At 41.5% G+C, this 14,676-nt stretch overlaps 1 protein-coding gene and 1 long non-coding RNA gene across 3 annotated transcripts; one reads left to right on the top strand and one right to left on the bottom strand.

The window, feature by feature from the left end:
- Window positions 1-1,416: 1,416 nt before the first annotated feature.
- On the bottom strand, window positions 1,417-4,520 carry NUDT15 (nudix hydrolase 15). Its single transcript, XM_030036458.1, has 3 exons — window positions 4,178-4,520; window positions 3,886-4,076; window positions 1,417-3,396 (listed from the first exon to the last, which is right to left on the bottom strand). The coding sequence occupies exons 1-3, from the start codon at window positions 4,501-4,503 to the stop codon at window positions 3,251-3,253; spliced, it is 663 nt and encodes a 220-aa protein (XP_029892318.1). The 5' UTR covers window positions 4,504-4,520; the 3' UTR covers window positions 1,417-3,250.
- Window positions 4,521-5,049: 529 nt separating this feature from the next.
- On the top strand, window positions 5,050-9,794 carry LOC115350636. 2 transcript variants are annotated; one of them, XR_005933950.1, is made up of 2 exons: window positions 5,050-7,336; window positions 8,116-9,794. It is a non-coding gene; the product is annotated as an uncharacterized LOC115350636 (long non-coding RNA). The 2 variants fall into 2 exon arrangements; XR_005933949.1 differs by having other exon boundaries at window positions 8,086-9,794.
- Window positions 9,795-14,676: the final 4,882 nt, after the last annotated feature.

The raw sequence follows: 14,676 nt of genomic DNA, 5'->3' as shown, positions 1-14,676 counted from the left end.
CCTTGCAGGAAGTATCTGATAAATCAGGTCCTTCCTCATTTGCTCAGACAATCTTTCAAATACTGCTGTCAATAACACTGCCACATATTACCAACACATCTACAAGTCCCATAAGGATGTAGAAAGGAGAAGGACACATAATACAGGGCAATGGTTTATGTTTTAAAAGAGAAATGGGGAATTTGGCTTTGTCTCGGCTGTTCCTTTTGGAAGTATTTTGAGAGTTACTAAAATTTTACCTCTATTTTGCAGTCTAAAGTTATTCATATACATATATATTTTAACCTTTATTCAGTATCAGCTTTTTTCCCCTTTGGTGTTTCTCCTACTGTCTTTATAGAGAACTCTTATTTCCTCTTTAATTAATGTTAATCCCAATACACCTGGCCTCTCTGTCATCCTAGTTAACCTTGCCTATGCCTGTTCTAGTTCACATTGTTTTTTCTTAAATGTGTGATCGGAATCATGCACAGTACTGCAAAATGCAGTTTCTTAATGCTTTGTACCACAGGATTAGTATTTTCTTCCCTAAATGACCCTCCCTTAACACATTTTATGACACGGCCACAGCTCACTAGTCTCTTTTGTCTGCTCATTTATAAGGACATTCTTTTCTTGGAATGAAATACAAATAGAGATAATTAATAGTCATGGAAAGTGTAATGTACAGTCTACCCAGAAGTCTTATATGGGTATATCATGTGATTCACTAACTGAAATATTGTGGAGGTGGGTGATTGTTTGCAGACATAAACAAGAGTGAACAGAAGCAATGACCGCTTCTTTTTCTGGGTTGTTGGGTAGTCTTTTAAAGGATTAAATGGGACCAATGTGTTACACCTAAGAAATCGGTAAGACGACAGCTCTGCGCATTGTTCACTTAGCATAAAATCAGACTCTGGGTATAAGATGCATCCTAACCATTTTTTTTTTTTTTTTTTTTTTTTCACATCGGTCCTCCAAACTATATACTGCTCAGGAGTATTTTTCTCAATGCTGGATAACTATAATGCCATTTGAGGTGAATTTTGTCTATTACAAGCAATTTTGAAAACCACGGAGTTTTAACTGTGTGTTTTGTTATTCAGTGGCTTAGAAGCGTACATAATAGATTTTTCTTTTTAGCAACAGTACCAAAAATCAAAGTAAACGTAATGTTTAGTTGAAAGGATGGAGTCTTAGCAGCTAAAAACTACTGAGAATCAAATTTTCTGGGGGGGAAGTATAAATGCGTTATACATACAAAACAAGTTATTTAAGTTAGGGATTGCAGACAGCTGATTGCAGTAATGCACTGCAGTCATTTCATCAGTCCACTTAGAAAGGATACAGAAACCCTGACATACAGAGGTACTGTTTGCGTCCTCATTTCAGTAACTACTTGTATATTTACAACAGATAGACTGAATGTAAGCATTAATGGTAACAAAATATTTATTGCATGACAAACGACCTCAGTTTTCCCATCAGGAGCTAGCTGCCTTCTAAAATCTAAAATTCCACTAACTCATTTTAGTAATCTTTCTTTTTTCATTATTCTTTGGGACAGATGGGCAGGACATCTGTCAACTCTTCCTACAGCCTCTTTGTTGACAGCTGAATGGAATAATTTTCAGTGTACATGAAGTTGCTTTCAGGAAGAAAATCTCCACTTTTGAACAGGGGAAAAAAAAGCTTTCTACAAAGATACAGCAGTAAAGGAATTTTCAGTGATATTTCTCATTTCAAAACTGCTTTATAACATTATCTACTTTCTTCACTTCAGAGAAAGAATATCTGTCCTAAGGGAAGTTGTGCTTAGTTCATGCTTCAAATTCTAAGCAGGAGGCTTGCGATTGTCAGTAGCATCCTTATAATACCTCGTATCACTCCGTCTGCTTCTCAGCAAAAAGAGCCATCTCTATTTAAGAAAATGTATATGCAAAGTAAGGAAGAGTTTTAAACCCTTCAAGCACATTCCTTTTAAGAACTGACAAGTCAATTCATAATTCCAGACAATTTTAATCTTTCAATATTGTGCTTATGTTTTATTAAAAAGAAATTAAAGGTTTATCTCAGAACATCTTGGACAATGGGGGTATATCTAAAGGGAACAGACAAAAACTGTGTTCTAAAAGAACCCTGAAGAGGAAAAAAAAAAAAGAGCCAAGCAGTGATTTTTTTTTAAAAGTCATATCCTACAATTAATTGCTGATGTCCTAATTACTACAGCTGCAAAAGAATCGAATTTGGTTACAGATTCTAGAAAAATGAAAAATATAAACTCATTGGTTTTGTATTTATCTTTGTGTACCGTGATTCATTCACTACCACTTCAATCATTTAGTCACATCAAACAGAAAATTAACCATTTGTCAAATCCCAAAAGCCGTTATCTGTGCTGTTTCATACTGACAACCCTCTTTAGCCAAAAAGTGACTGTGTGCTGTAGAGCTACACCTAGAAATGAGATTAGTTTGTACAACGTTATTTGTGTCAGCCTAGTAGAACATGGTAGGCACCTCTCCATTAAACTATTAAGAGTTTAGTAACATGATTGGGAATTAAGATCAGCTGCAGAGATCTGAAATGCTTCTGCAGATAAATTCTAAGGTAAGCGAGGCTGCAAACAGAATGCCGTAATGAAACAGGGTGGCAAGAAGGGTCGGGGAATTTTCATTCCCTGCAACAAGGCAGCGCAGCCTTTTTCATGTCTGTAATACCTTGATTTTCAAGTATGTGCTACTATCTGCAGGAGAACAAGGTGTTGTCTGTAAAATGTGACTTTTGTTCATGACGGTACCTTAACTGAAGCTATGAGACAAGGTTAAATTTAAAAATTGGTCCAAGATTCATAATTACAGGAAAGCAGCATGACACACAACGTAGTTTTCCACCGAAAGCAGGACAGTGGTTTGAACAAATCAGTTTCTCTTGGGCCTGATGCCGCAACTGTTTCCAAGTGAGCGAGCGTCTCTGACTAGTTCTGACTTCCAAAGGGCTATTCATCTATATAACGATTAACCAGGTAAAACAGTCTTGAGTTTTCTAAAAAAGATGACATTAACTGTTAACCACTAGAGCTAGAAGTAGCTCTGCAACAAGAAAACTGTCATGTGAAATAAGGTAAAGAAACATCTGGCATCTTTCTGACTTTGGGAAGGGTAATATTTTCACGTGGGCAGAGCGAGCATGACATATCCTTTCCTCTTTTACTCCCCCCAAAAAGCAGGTCGGTCCTGTAGGTTGTTACGTCACATACGGTTAGTTTTTACGCTAGTTGGTGACTTCCCGTGTACCCCTTTAGATGATCGAGCTCTTCTGTGAAGGGATTGTAACCTTGCTCTCTCAAACAGCGTAAGGCCCAGAACAGTTGATCTGCTGGAGGAAATTCATCCCATTTAACCCATTCCCAACCTGCAGGAGAAAAAAAATAAAAAAAAAAAAAAGAAAAAGCCAGAGTATAAAATGAATCATGTAACAATTCTGCCTCTGCCAGGCTGGGTGGCTTGTGCAGAATGAATCACATCACAATTCTGCCTCTGCCAGGCTGGATGGCTTGTGGAGAAATTACCAACGCAAACGCAAGTTCTCCGTTGCATACGCAGTTATTTTAAATTTATTATTTTCCTCACGTTAAGCCTTAACCCTACCGGAGAGGAGAGTTTCCTCAGACTTAGAGAAGAAACGTACTCGTAGCCACTCCCTGGCCTCACGACGTCAGAAGCGTGTGGCAATATGGGGAAATCTAAAATAAAATCGCGCTAAAACGGGCTCCCAGGCTTTTTTCGGCTAGGACCGAGCGAAGAGAGCAGCCGCCCCCGCGCCATCTCGGTGCTGAGGCACCTGAGGCGAGGCGCGGCCCCGCCCCCTCCCGCGCGCCCGGCCCCGCCCCTCCCGCCTCACCCTCGTTCTTCTCCGGCTCGCGGTTGCGCGGCTCCGCCCCCGGCTCCGCCTCGCCCTTCATGAGGACGGTGACGTAATGGTAGCGGGCGGTGGCGCAGACCGAGTTGACGGCGGAAGCGAAGCGGACGTGACGCAGCCGCAGCGCCGCCTCCTCCAGCGTTTCCCGCGCGGCGCACTCCGCCAGGCTCTCCCTGCGGGCGGGAAGGGCAATGGCCGCCTCAGGGGAGGGTGGCCGCCTCCCCCCGGTTAGCGGGGGTGGGTGTGTGTGTGGGGGGGGTCTGGGGGCTCCTACCCGAACTCCAGGTGGCCTCCGGGGAGCTGGTAGGTGCCGGCCCCCAGCGGGCCTTTCCTCTTGCCCAGGAGGACGCAGTTGGGGTGCGTGGGGCTGGTGACGACCACCCCCACACCGATCCCGGGCCGCGGGGGCTGCGGCCTCTCCGCCATGACAGCCGTGGGCCCGCGGGATCCCCTCGGGGCCGGGAGGGCGGGGGCGGCTCCTCCTCCCGGTTTTGGGGAGGCGGTTCGGGTTGAGCAAGGCGTCGCTTCGGGGCGAGGCCTGTGGCTGACGGGGCGGGCGGTGAGCTTCGCAGGCAGGCTGGGGAGAGGGACCGCCCGCATGGCGGAATGGCTTTCCGCTTGGGGTTTGGGTTTTCTTTCTCCTTTTTTTTTTTTTTTTCTTTTTGAGGGGGTGATACCGAAAAGCCGGTCGAAGAAACTCCCTAAGACTCGTTTTGGAGTTTTAGAAAGCAGGCGTTCTTTATTGCAGCGCTGGAGGCACGGGGGATAGTTCCACCGAGCGTGCATACCGCAGCTTCAGCACTAACAGGTTATATAGAATAACTAATTGCATATTAATCAGATTAGTACACATAAAAATGATTATAACTGATTATCATAGTACTGCCTACATCCGATCATGCGCAATGAAGGATCCATTTGAGTCGAAGGGCTGGTTTTGCGACCATCGACCCGTTTGAAGTTCTTGCTGGCTGTCCTTGAAGTCTTTATTCTCGTCCTTGCTCTTTGATCTTGAAGCTTAATGCAGTTTCAATCACGTGTGGTCAGTTTCAACATTGTTCTCATCTAGCGTACAGGAACATCTAGTCATAAGACCAAAGAACTGCAAAACTTAGGAGTAACTACCTCTACTTGTTAATTGCTTGGCTATACTTTTGTCTATTGTTTCAATCATAGTGTTAGTATAAGATTTCTAATAATTATTTACCAAATCTCACTTTTACAGTCACCTAGCAGCAAACCAGTTTCCATGGCTGGTACAAAATATTAAAACCATCAAAATATTTAGACATACCATACAGAATATATACAAATATGCTATCGGGGGGGCCTCTGAATGCCAAGGGACTGGTGAGGTGACTGAGAATTGAAAAAGCATTTGTGTAAATGAGGGGCACCTAAAAACAAACAAGCTGTATAACTCCACTTCGTGGCGGTCAGGGTGCCAGTTGATCTCTGCAGATTTGTTCAGAACTTGAAAAGTGGCCCTTCTTAGGTTGGCCCATAGTTTTGGCTGGGTGGGGAGTCTGACTCTGGAGAGTCACCTTGAGATTATTAAAAAAGAAACTACAAACTCAACTAAGCGGAGCTCCAGAGGCAGAATAACAGTTCCTGACTGATAAAGAAAAAATCAAAATTTCTGTTAGCAAATGTTTACCTTCATTTTCACACTTTTAAAAGTATAAAATTATGTAGAAAATAAGATGCAAACTTTCATATTCCTTATAAACAACTGTAACGTTTGTCAGATTTTCCCCTTCCCCAGTCTATTGATCACAACAGAGATAAGAAGTACTGTTTCTTTGCAGGACTTTCAAAGAGCTCTTTTTTGTAAGGTTTTAAAATACTTGTGTACAGATGTTTTTGTGTACTTATGAAGGTCACAGGGCCACACTGGCTGAAGATAAATCACTGCTTTTTGTGGGGTTAGTTTTCTTAGGTTCAGTTGCCTGAACTGGCTCAGTACGGCATCAGATGAGTCCCAGTGCTGGCATGAAGGAAATGTCAGGAGTGTATGGCTGGGCGTGCTGGAAGCAAGCCTGCCCTTTGACAGTAGTTGGCTGTGCTGTTTAGCTGTAATGTCAGCCCACGCCCCGAGTTACTGACATTGGTAAACAAAAACATGATAATCTTGGGCGAATTGCCAAGCTAACTGACTTTCTGTAAATCAAGCTCATTCATTTATATCTGTCCTCCAGTACAGCTGGAGTATCCTAATCTCCAGATTAAACATCAGTTATGTCACTTCTGTATTTACATTTTAAGATGACGGTGATCTTACAAAAGTCTTATCAAAGACTCCTCCTCACCCACTAAGCCCATTCTGGTCCAATATATTAAAACACCACAAGGCTGTTTATCTGAACAATGAAAACATTCTACTTTCTGTGTATGCCGTCTTCCTGTGCCTTATACCAAATGGCACTTACAAACAAGTCTGAGGGTGGCCCACTGTCATTCTACTATCTTTTTAAAAACAAAAAAATATACCATCATCATGCTTGTTAGAATGGTAGAAGGATACACTTTCTTACAAATAGGTAAAATATATGAAGATAATTATGTAGAATATAAAAACTATTCATATTTCTTATAAACAATAGTTGTCAGTAGGCTAAGATTTTCCTCCATCATCCTATTGATCGCAACAAGGATGTGAAGTAGTATTCCTTTACAGGACTTTAAAATAGCTTTTTTTTTGCAAGGTTTTGAAATCTGCTTTTATACAGATGTTTGTATTTAATTGTTTCAATTTTTTCATCTTACATTTGTGGTCATTAACAAAGAATACTGTATGAAAATAAAACACATTTTGTTGACTGAGTCTGTTCTGATTGGTTTCACTTTAGGATTTATTTAGGACATGGGCAGGTACTCAGGTTTTGCACAGATTATGAAGTAAATACAGGCCACTATTTCTGAGTTTGATAGTGAACAGACATCCACTGAAGAAAAGAGATGAGAATAAGCCAAGAATGAGAAATCAAAAATGCATCTTCTACTATAGTAGTATGTTGAAAAGCTTGCAAGGTTATGATTTATATGCTGTTGTAAACTTGTTCATTAATATTTCATCTGACAAAGTACTTCTGCGACATAAACGGCTAAACCAGTGTATTTAAAACAAGCATGCATCCAGGCTGCTGTTGAAATAGAGGCACCTACTTCTCAGGCCCAAGCACAGCCAGACCCAATACATGCTGTTAACTGAAGTGGCTGTGCAGTGAACTGGACGAATGAACTGATCTAGCTCCAAAACAAATTTTTTTTTTTTTCTGTGAATTTGTTTTCTGGCATGCTGTGGGCAGCACAGGGAGTGGATGGGACAGAGTTAGATCAGACTGAACAGCACGAAGCCAAACCTAACTCGGCAAACTGGGAAAAAGATGATTTTTTCAGCAGGATGGCTTCTCTGATATGATTTATAGCTCAGGTACATGAGTGATTGAATTGGCACAACGGAGGCAGCAAGTGTGAGCAGCTGGGAACAAGAATGGTGGGACTAACCATGTTAGTGACAGGCCAGATTTATGTCAGATTAAAATGACAACACAGCCGTTCCTTAAGAAGAACGCACATAGAGAAACCAGGTCAGAAAAGCACACAGTGTACAAGAGCTGCTTGAAAAGCAGCTACCCAACCAGAAAACATCCATCTTCCTGAGAATCTCATGGACATGGTTCCCTGGCTGTGGAATTTACTACATATTCACATTCGCTTAGCAGAAGTACGAACTAGAAGATGTAAGGATTATGTTTAAATATTTTACATTGCAAAGCTGGCATTCAGAAGCTGGGCGGAATGTGACAGCAGTGCATGGCATCAAAATCCTGCCAGCAGGCTGACTGAAATGTGAGCTTGGAAGATGTATGGATTTTCCCTCACTTGACATTCAAGCAGCTGGTTGTTATCCTTACCCCTAATACTGAAAATTTAAAATTTAAAATTAACTGTTTCCTCGCTTGTATTTTAGCAGAAATATTTCCGTGACACCTCATGCTTCCATTAAATTGCCAAGTCTCTTACCATAAATCACCCCTGGCTGTAATGTTACCACTTGATAGAAATTAGTACCAGAAATTAGGCAATGTATGATACGTTGTTTTTGTGTTGAAATGTAAATAAACTCTGGTCACATGTACATAGTAAAATCCTGCAATACTTTTTTTTTTTTTTTTTAAGTAAATCAGTGATACTCTGCCGCAATTTCAGTTGGATGGAAAGTGCGTCTCTACTGTGCAGAGAGCTGAACCTCACCTAAAAAAGCAGTGCCAGAACTCCTTTGATTTGGGAGCTGAAGCGAGTCTCCTGGAGCAGAGTGTTAAGGTGAGAGTGGCAGAGCACTAGAGGAGGTTGCTTGGAGAGGCTGTGGAATCTCCATCCTTGGAGAGACTGAAAACCTGACTGGACACAGCCCAGAGTGACCTGCTGGGAGCTGGCCCTGCTTTGAGCGAGGGCTGGCCTGAGGGGAAGAGGAGGGCCTGGAGCAGATGGCCTTCAGAGACCCCTTCCAGCCTAAACTGTTCCATGATTCTGTTCAGGCAGCCGGTAAGATTGCTCCTCACAAGCTCACGGACTCGGTATTTGCAAAAATACAGGAATTTATTAAAAGGTCTGCACCTTTTGGTTTAAATAATGATTTTACTTTTTAATTTGATTGAAGCAAGTAGCTCTTAACGCTGATAGGAGCAGCTATGCTAATTTGAAGACCATTCACCTCCCTAAAGCCAAGAAAGGATGACAAAGCTTGTAAGATCACAGGGGCCTGGATCTGTTAAGTCCTTTGGGGCCTCCTGGGACATACAGTGCTACAGAAATATGAACATGTGTGGATTTTTTTTATTTCTTTTGGAGATACCAGGTATAGTTGAAGTCACTTAGCAGTTTCTAATTCCTTGGGTTTAGTTTTTGCAAGTTTACTAAACTAAACCATAAATATTAATCCAGTAAATTTCTAGCACGTCATCTTTGTGCATCAACTTTTGGGGGTAACTTCAGCAAAGCCAATTCAGTTATTTCTAGGAGATATACTGGGGATATACAATTAGGGTTTGGGAACAAAAAAGCCTTTCAGGAGGAAAAACGCTTGACGGTCAAAGGATGAAAATCTATTCAAATTAGTGTCAGTAAATCCACGTGCCATTTGTGCACAGAGCTTTTTAAAGGCTTCCTGTTACTACCTGAGTATTTCACCTCACGTGGCATATTCCAGTCCCTTCAGCTTAAATTTACCCACTTACTTCTCCTTGAGATGCTGTCAGTTAGAACTGGGAGGTAGTTTTGCCTCACAGCTGAGAAATCAGGACTATCTGCCCTTGTCATGTGCAGTATCAGCAAGGGAGTTAAGTCACCAGAAGTGAGTGTTCAGTCAAAAACTGCTCACATAGTCAATAAAGGTGAGACATGATCTAATGAGCTGCCATCTGCTGCCTCTGAGATGTGGTGATGGCAAAAGAGTATCTAGTTTCCATGTTTCTGGGTGAAAATACTGATCTTTTTGCCACAGTCAGATGCTACACACTCTTCTGTAAGACAGGAGCTCTTGTCCCTTCTCTGCTGGGCTGTTTTATTGATACTCAGCTTTAGTTTAGTCATGTGCCAGAGTCTTTTCCACGAGGATGGCCAGCCAGCTTTCTGCAGCTGCAGTTCTGCATTGACCAGAGCATCACTATGCCACTTTTAACATTAGGAGAGGTGGTAATTAGGAGAGGTTGATAATCTCCAGCTTCCTCCCATGGGATAGCATAATTCCATGATTGATATTTTTCCTTTTTTTCTCCTCAAGCTTACTGTCTTAAAAAACGTATGAAATTGCACTGAAGATACGCATTTTACTAATAAGGGTACAAAGATTTACACTTGTAAGTGCCAATACAAATTTTACCTACACATCTAATTTGTTGGCTTTTTTTTAATATGGCAGTCCAAATGTAAAGGGTAGCTGCTTTAGACAAAACAAGGACAGAAACCAAATCAAATTTTTGGGGGGTTGCCTTTTCCATTTAGAGTCAATCACTAAATTGTCCTGATTCAACAGAAATAAATGCTGCCACGCTTACAAAGCCTTGCATGAAGTTGGTAGCTGTATCTTCTACTAGGATATTGTGCAATAAGCGCTTTGGAGATTTTAGATAAAACAGGATTCTCCAGTGGAGTCTGGTTCTACAACAGTAAAGCAGACTTTGCTCTTTGCTCTCACATAACTTAAGAGAACCCAGATCCTTGCAAGATATGTCTGAATATTTTATATATTCCTATCATTACTTGCGTAAAACATCACAGTGTAGCTGACAGGAGTTATTTCCTATTCAGTAGCTTGTCACACAGTTTGTTAAGCCAAGATGCACTACCCCGTGTAAAAATGTGTTGTCTTTTGATCCCTAAATCCATGTCTTTTTTCCCCCCTTCTATACATGTGGCAAACAGCTCTTGTGATCTTTAGATTTTTGAGAATACATCTATTCTGCTTTAGTTTGCCTTCTTAAAATTTGAGATTTTTTCACTTAATTTCCTTGATATTAGTTCTTTGCAATTGCAAATATGCTTTCCTACTGATAATTAATATTAATTGCTTGTCAAATAATTTTTCTTTTCCCTTCAGTTTTTAACAGAGTCGAAATTTTGTATGTCTCCATCTAGAATTTCCTGAAGTCCACAAAATGTATTTTAATAGTAATAAAGAAAAATGAAAGAATAGGGGTGAGAAAACAGTTTTTGCTCTGACTCCTTAAAAAAACCAAACCCAAACACTAAGAAGTAATACCTTCCAGTTTTGGTACTTGTGCAGGTCCTCTGTGATAATGCCTTGCACTGATTCTTACCTGCAGATAGACAGTTTACTTTAGGATGAACAATAAGCTGTAGAACGTTGACCCTGAGCTCTGTACCTCTGATCTGATTTCCAAACTTGAGATAGGATTCAGACCTAAAGATGTAGTCAGTGCATTACGATGTTAAAGACCAGCTTCATGGTTCAGTGCTGCAATGTTTATCCAAATTTCACTGCAGGAGAAGAAATGAACTTGATTTGCCTGCCTGAACTTAGTGGGAAGTGGAGACAAAGAAAGATGGGTTGACGTGGCGGGGTCACTGGTTAGCTCCCATGTGGCCTGACTTCCTTTCCAGGCTTTGTCCCTAAACTTGGTCTCTTCCTTTTCCACGGCTGTCAAACAGTGTACTGCTAGAGAGCTTCTTTGTTCGGAAATCTGTGGATAAAAAGTAGGCAAGGGTTCACAGTATCCCCAGTGTGCCACTGGCCTGCCTGTCAGGGTCATTAGTGATTTGATGGAGTGACCAACAATGAAGCTATGGAGAATACCGAGTAAAGAAAAGAAAGAAAGACTGCTCACCTGCAGCTGAAATACTGGAATTTCCACAAATGATCCTTCTACTTAAGAAAGAGTTTCCAAATAACAGAAGGGAAATTTTGAAGAAGTTAGCCTACTTTACCTTTGCCTATGCCCTGACCCTACCTTTACTATAAATTTGTGGTCTGCACCATTCTTCACAATCCTGGCTTCACATAAACTCCAAACAATGTTTTTTCATTACCTTTTCATATCAGAATTTATGAGACCTATGAGATTTTCTACATTATGTAGTTCCTTACCATAGAACAGAAAATCCTTGCTTTTAATATCCTACTTCAGAAATGGCCTAGCTGAGCCAAAAAAAAAAAAAAAAAAAAGATTCCTATAACCTTCACTGTCATGATCTCTTGTACTTTTTTAATACTGGAATATTCTTTTTTATATCAGTGATGGAATTACCATTCATTTCCGGTTCCATTAAGAGTACTGTTAGTCATCAAGATAAGCTGTCAGCCCAAAAGTGGTCACTGTCTTCACGATTCATAGAGAATAATGGTGTGCATATGCAAGAACAATAGGACAAATTAGAGCTGTACTGTGGTGAGAGGGTTCTACTGTCTTCATTGCTTGTTAATTATTTCTTTGCTCTGCTGTGTACAGACAAGACTGAGTCATCAGAATGAGTGTAGGTGGTGAGACAATTCTGTTTTATTTGTAGCTCTGCTATTAACATTTTCAGTGACCTTGGGCAACTCATAGGCTGGCAAAGATGGATTGTGCTCCAGCCCCTATGAAACTTCTGGGCGTATTCAATACCAGGGCAGACTGAGACAGAAGGATATAGTGTCCATTAGCTCAGGACAAAAATCCATCTAGGACAGTACCTGCCGGTCCAGAGTGAATGGAATATAATAGGCAAGAAATCATGACAGGGCTTTTGACTACCCTTCTACAGCCATCTGTGCCTCAGTGACTCCTCAAGGCAGAGGTGGCTTCTGTGTATTTACCAACCCTCTTCTCATTTCTCCTCTTTAAACCTACCAAGGCTCCTCTTGAGCCCATGTGAACTTCCATCATTTGCAGCGTCCATGGCAAGGTGCTCCACAGCTTAGCTAGGTGAAGAATCACTTTTGCAAACAAAATCCTTTTGCTTACATTGAACATTTCACCTACCAGCCTTCCCTGGTGTTTCCCAGTTCTTGTACTGGGAGAGATGGTGATCTAGTGCTTAATGTTCATACTGTCCCCTGTAGAAAACTGCACTCATCCAGACCTGAGACTGCGTCCATTAAATACGTCTTGCAAGGACAGGTGAAGATGTCAGAATCCTTGCAGGAGAGACGCTGGAGCACCTTCAGGGAAGGATGCTGGATTGCCTTTTCTCTATGACAGTCATTGGAAGGACAGATGGAATAACCTGCTCATATTGCAAATGGGTGCAGTGAATAGTTTCATGTTATTAGATGCTCCTGAGGGTCCCCTTAGCAATCTGCAGTTTGTCCAGAGTCAACCATGATGGTACTCCGGCAGACAAACAATGCAGAGAGAATTCGCTGGCTGCAAGATGTGCTATGTAGAGCAATGTAGACACCATGAAGGATTATTCTCACTTTGCTTCAAGTCAGGTTTTTTGCTCTGACCTTGGCTGGTCCGGCAGCTAAACCAGTTTACTCACCTGCCATACCAAAAAAGTGGGCTTCTCCAGCCTGTCTTCAACTAAGAGTGTTCTGGAAAACTCAGTGAAGTTTTCTGCACGGGTACTGGGATGCTTTTCAAGCCCCTGCTAAATCTCTTCTTTTGTTCTTGTAAATTTTCTACCCTCTGAACTCATGGCCTTGGCAGAGGCTTTGGCTTTCTCACTCAGATGTCCTTCTTGGCAAGACCCTCTGTCCTAATGTTTTTCAACTTAAATAGCAGCCAGTGGAGCTTACAAGGTCTGGGAAACAAATCAGATTGTACCATTGTCACTAGGCAGATGTGATAAATCCATAATTAGGCAAATTCATATCTGTTTCATAATGGCTGAGCCTTCTTGGATGCTTTATTTGGCCTCAAACAGCTGCCTGTCTGTTAAAACATCTTTGCTCTTTCTACCTCATTTGCAATTTACCTTTTTCCTCCTTCTTTATAGCTTTCAATATAGCTTCTGAGAGGGCCTCAATCCTGTGTGAAAAAGCTTAGTCTGACTTTAGCAAGAAATCTCACCATTTTAAATTTCGAACGGGAAGGAACCTATATCTAGACTTTTTTCTGGAGATTAAGCAAAACAGCTGGGTGTCTGTCTGAATCCTACAGTGTGTTCCCCTTTCCTTGCACAATCTCCACAAGTGTAGGTCAGGTATTGAAGCAGGCTGAGCCTATGCAAACCTGAGTTACTTTAACTGGACTTACTAGGAATTTGCCTGGTTGTAGCCAAGATTGTTATCTCTTCCTGTTTCTCTAAGAAAGCAAAAGAAAAGGTGAATGTGTAATTTCCAAGAACTGATGTTTTTAAGGTTTGAGTTGCGTTAACTCCCGACCACGTTGTACTGACAGTCTCAGCCACAGGGTGGCACTGGTGATCAGACAGAAAGCAGAGAAATTCATGCGTTTTTTTGCAGTGCATCCCAGTTAGACCAATTCTCCCAGCTGAGAAGGAAATTAGACAATGCAACATCCAAATAATTAAAGTTCTCCATACAGCTGTGTATCAGACTATGGACAATGTCAGCATCTGCCATAATTTTTCTAGAAGTCCTTCAATATCGCAAGACCATGTAACATTTCTTCTTTTGATGGTAAAAACCTTCTTCAGCTTAAAACTGGAAGAAGTCACCCACAGTGAGAAGAAGAAGATACAATAGTAGCTGTACTCTGAACGTCTTACAGCTCTTTGCAAAGGCAAGAATGAATTATAAGTCTGGAGAGATTTGTCCAACTTTTTTGCAGTAGCAATCAACTGAGTCAGGATATAAGTCCAGTTCCCTGACCTGCAGCCAGTACTTGTCTCTGAACAGTAGCTCTGGGCTTTTAAGCTTAAGGTTTTACATTTTGCCAAGCTTCATCACATCGTCTTTGTAAATTTTGTTGTATGCCCTTTCTTTCCCTTTCCAGGGAGGAGGTCATTTTGGAGAGTCTCCCAGAGTTATGAGATTTCCTGAAGTTTGTATATGCAGGCAGGCGGCGTGGCTAGCAAAGAGCCACTGTGTCTACAGGGGAGAGAAAGAGCACAAAGTTTAAGTGCTTTTTTTTTCCCTTGGCAAAAGGAAGTGTTTTCTCAGCTGTGGTGGAAAATTTTGGATGGTCTATCAAAATCTTGCAGTTGCTTACAGGTTCAGTGACATGTCCTCCTACCTCGCGTGTCTGAACATAAGAGGTGCAGAGCTAAGCACTCTGCGAACAGGTGACAAGAACACTAGGACAGCAGAGGACCAGAAGCAAAATAACTGAACTGTGGTTCCTCCGCCTTTTGCAATACTCGCCC

Source organism: Aquila chrysaetos, chromosome 14 (genome assembly GCF_900496995.4).
Source record: "Aquila chrysaetos chrysaetos chromosome 14, bAquChr1.4, whole genome shotgun sequence".
Lineage (NCBI taxonomy): Eukaryota > Metazoa > Chordata > Aves > Accipitriformes > Accipitridae > Aquila > Aquila chrysaetos.
The sequence above is the reverse complement of the archived record's forward strand: the minus strand, read 5'-3'. Positions and strand labels throughout refer to the sequence as shown.

Coding starts and splice junctions, on each gene's coding strand:
- NUDT15 (XM_030036458.1), bottom strand. CDS start 4,503: ATGCGGGCGGTCCCTCTCCCCAGCCTGCCTGCGAAGCTCACCGCCCGC. Junction 4,077..4,177: donor GGAGGCCACCTGGAGTTCGG/GTAGGAGCCCCC, acceptor TCCCGCCCGCAG/GGAGAGCCTGGCGGAGTGCG. Junction 3,397..3,885: donor CGAGCCGGAGAAGAACGAGG/GTGAGGCGGGAG, acceptor TTTCTCCTGCAG/GTTGGGAATGGGTTAAATGG.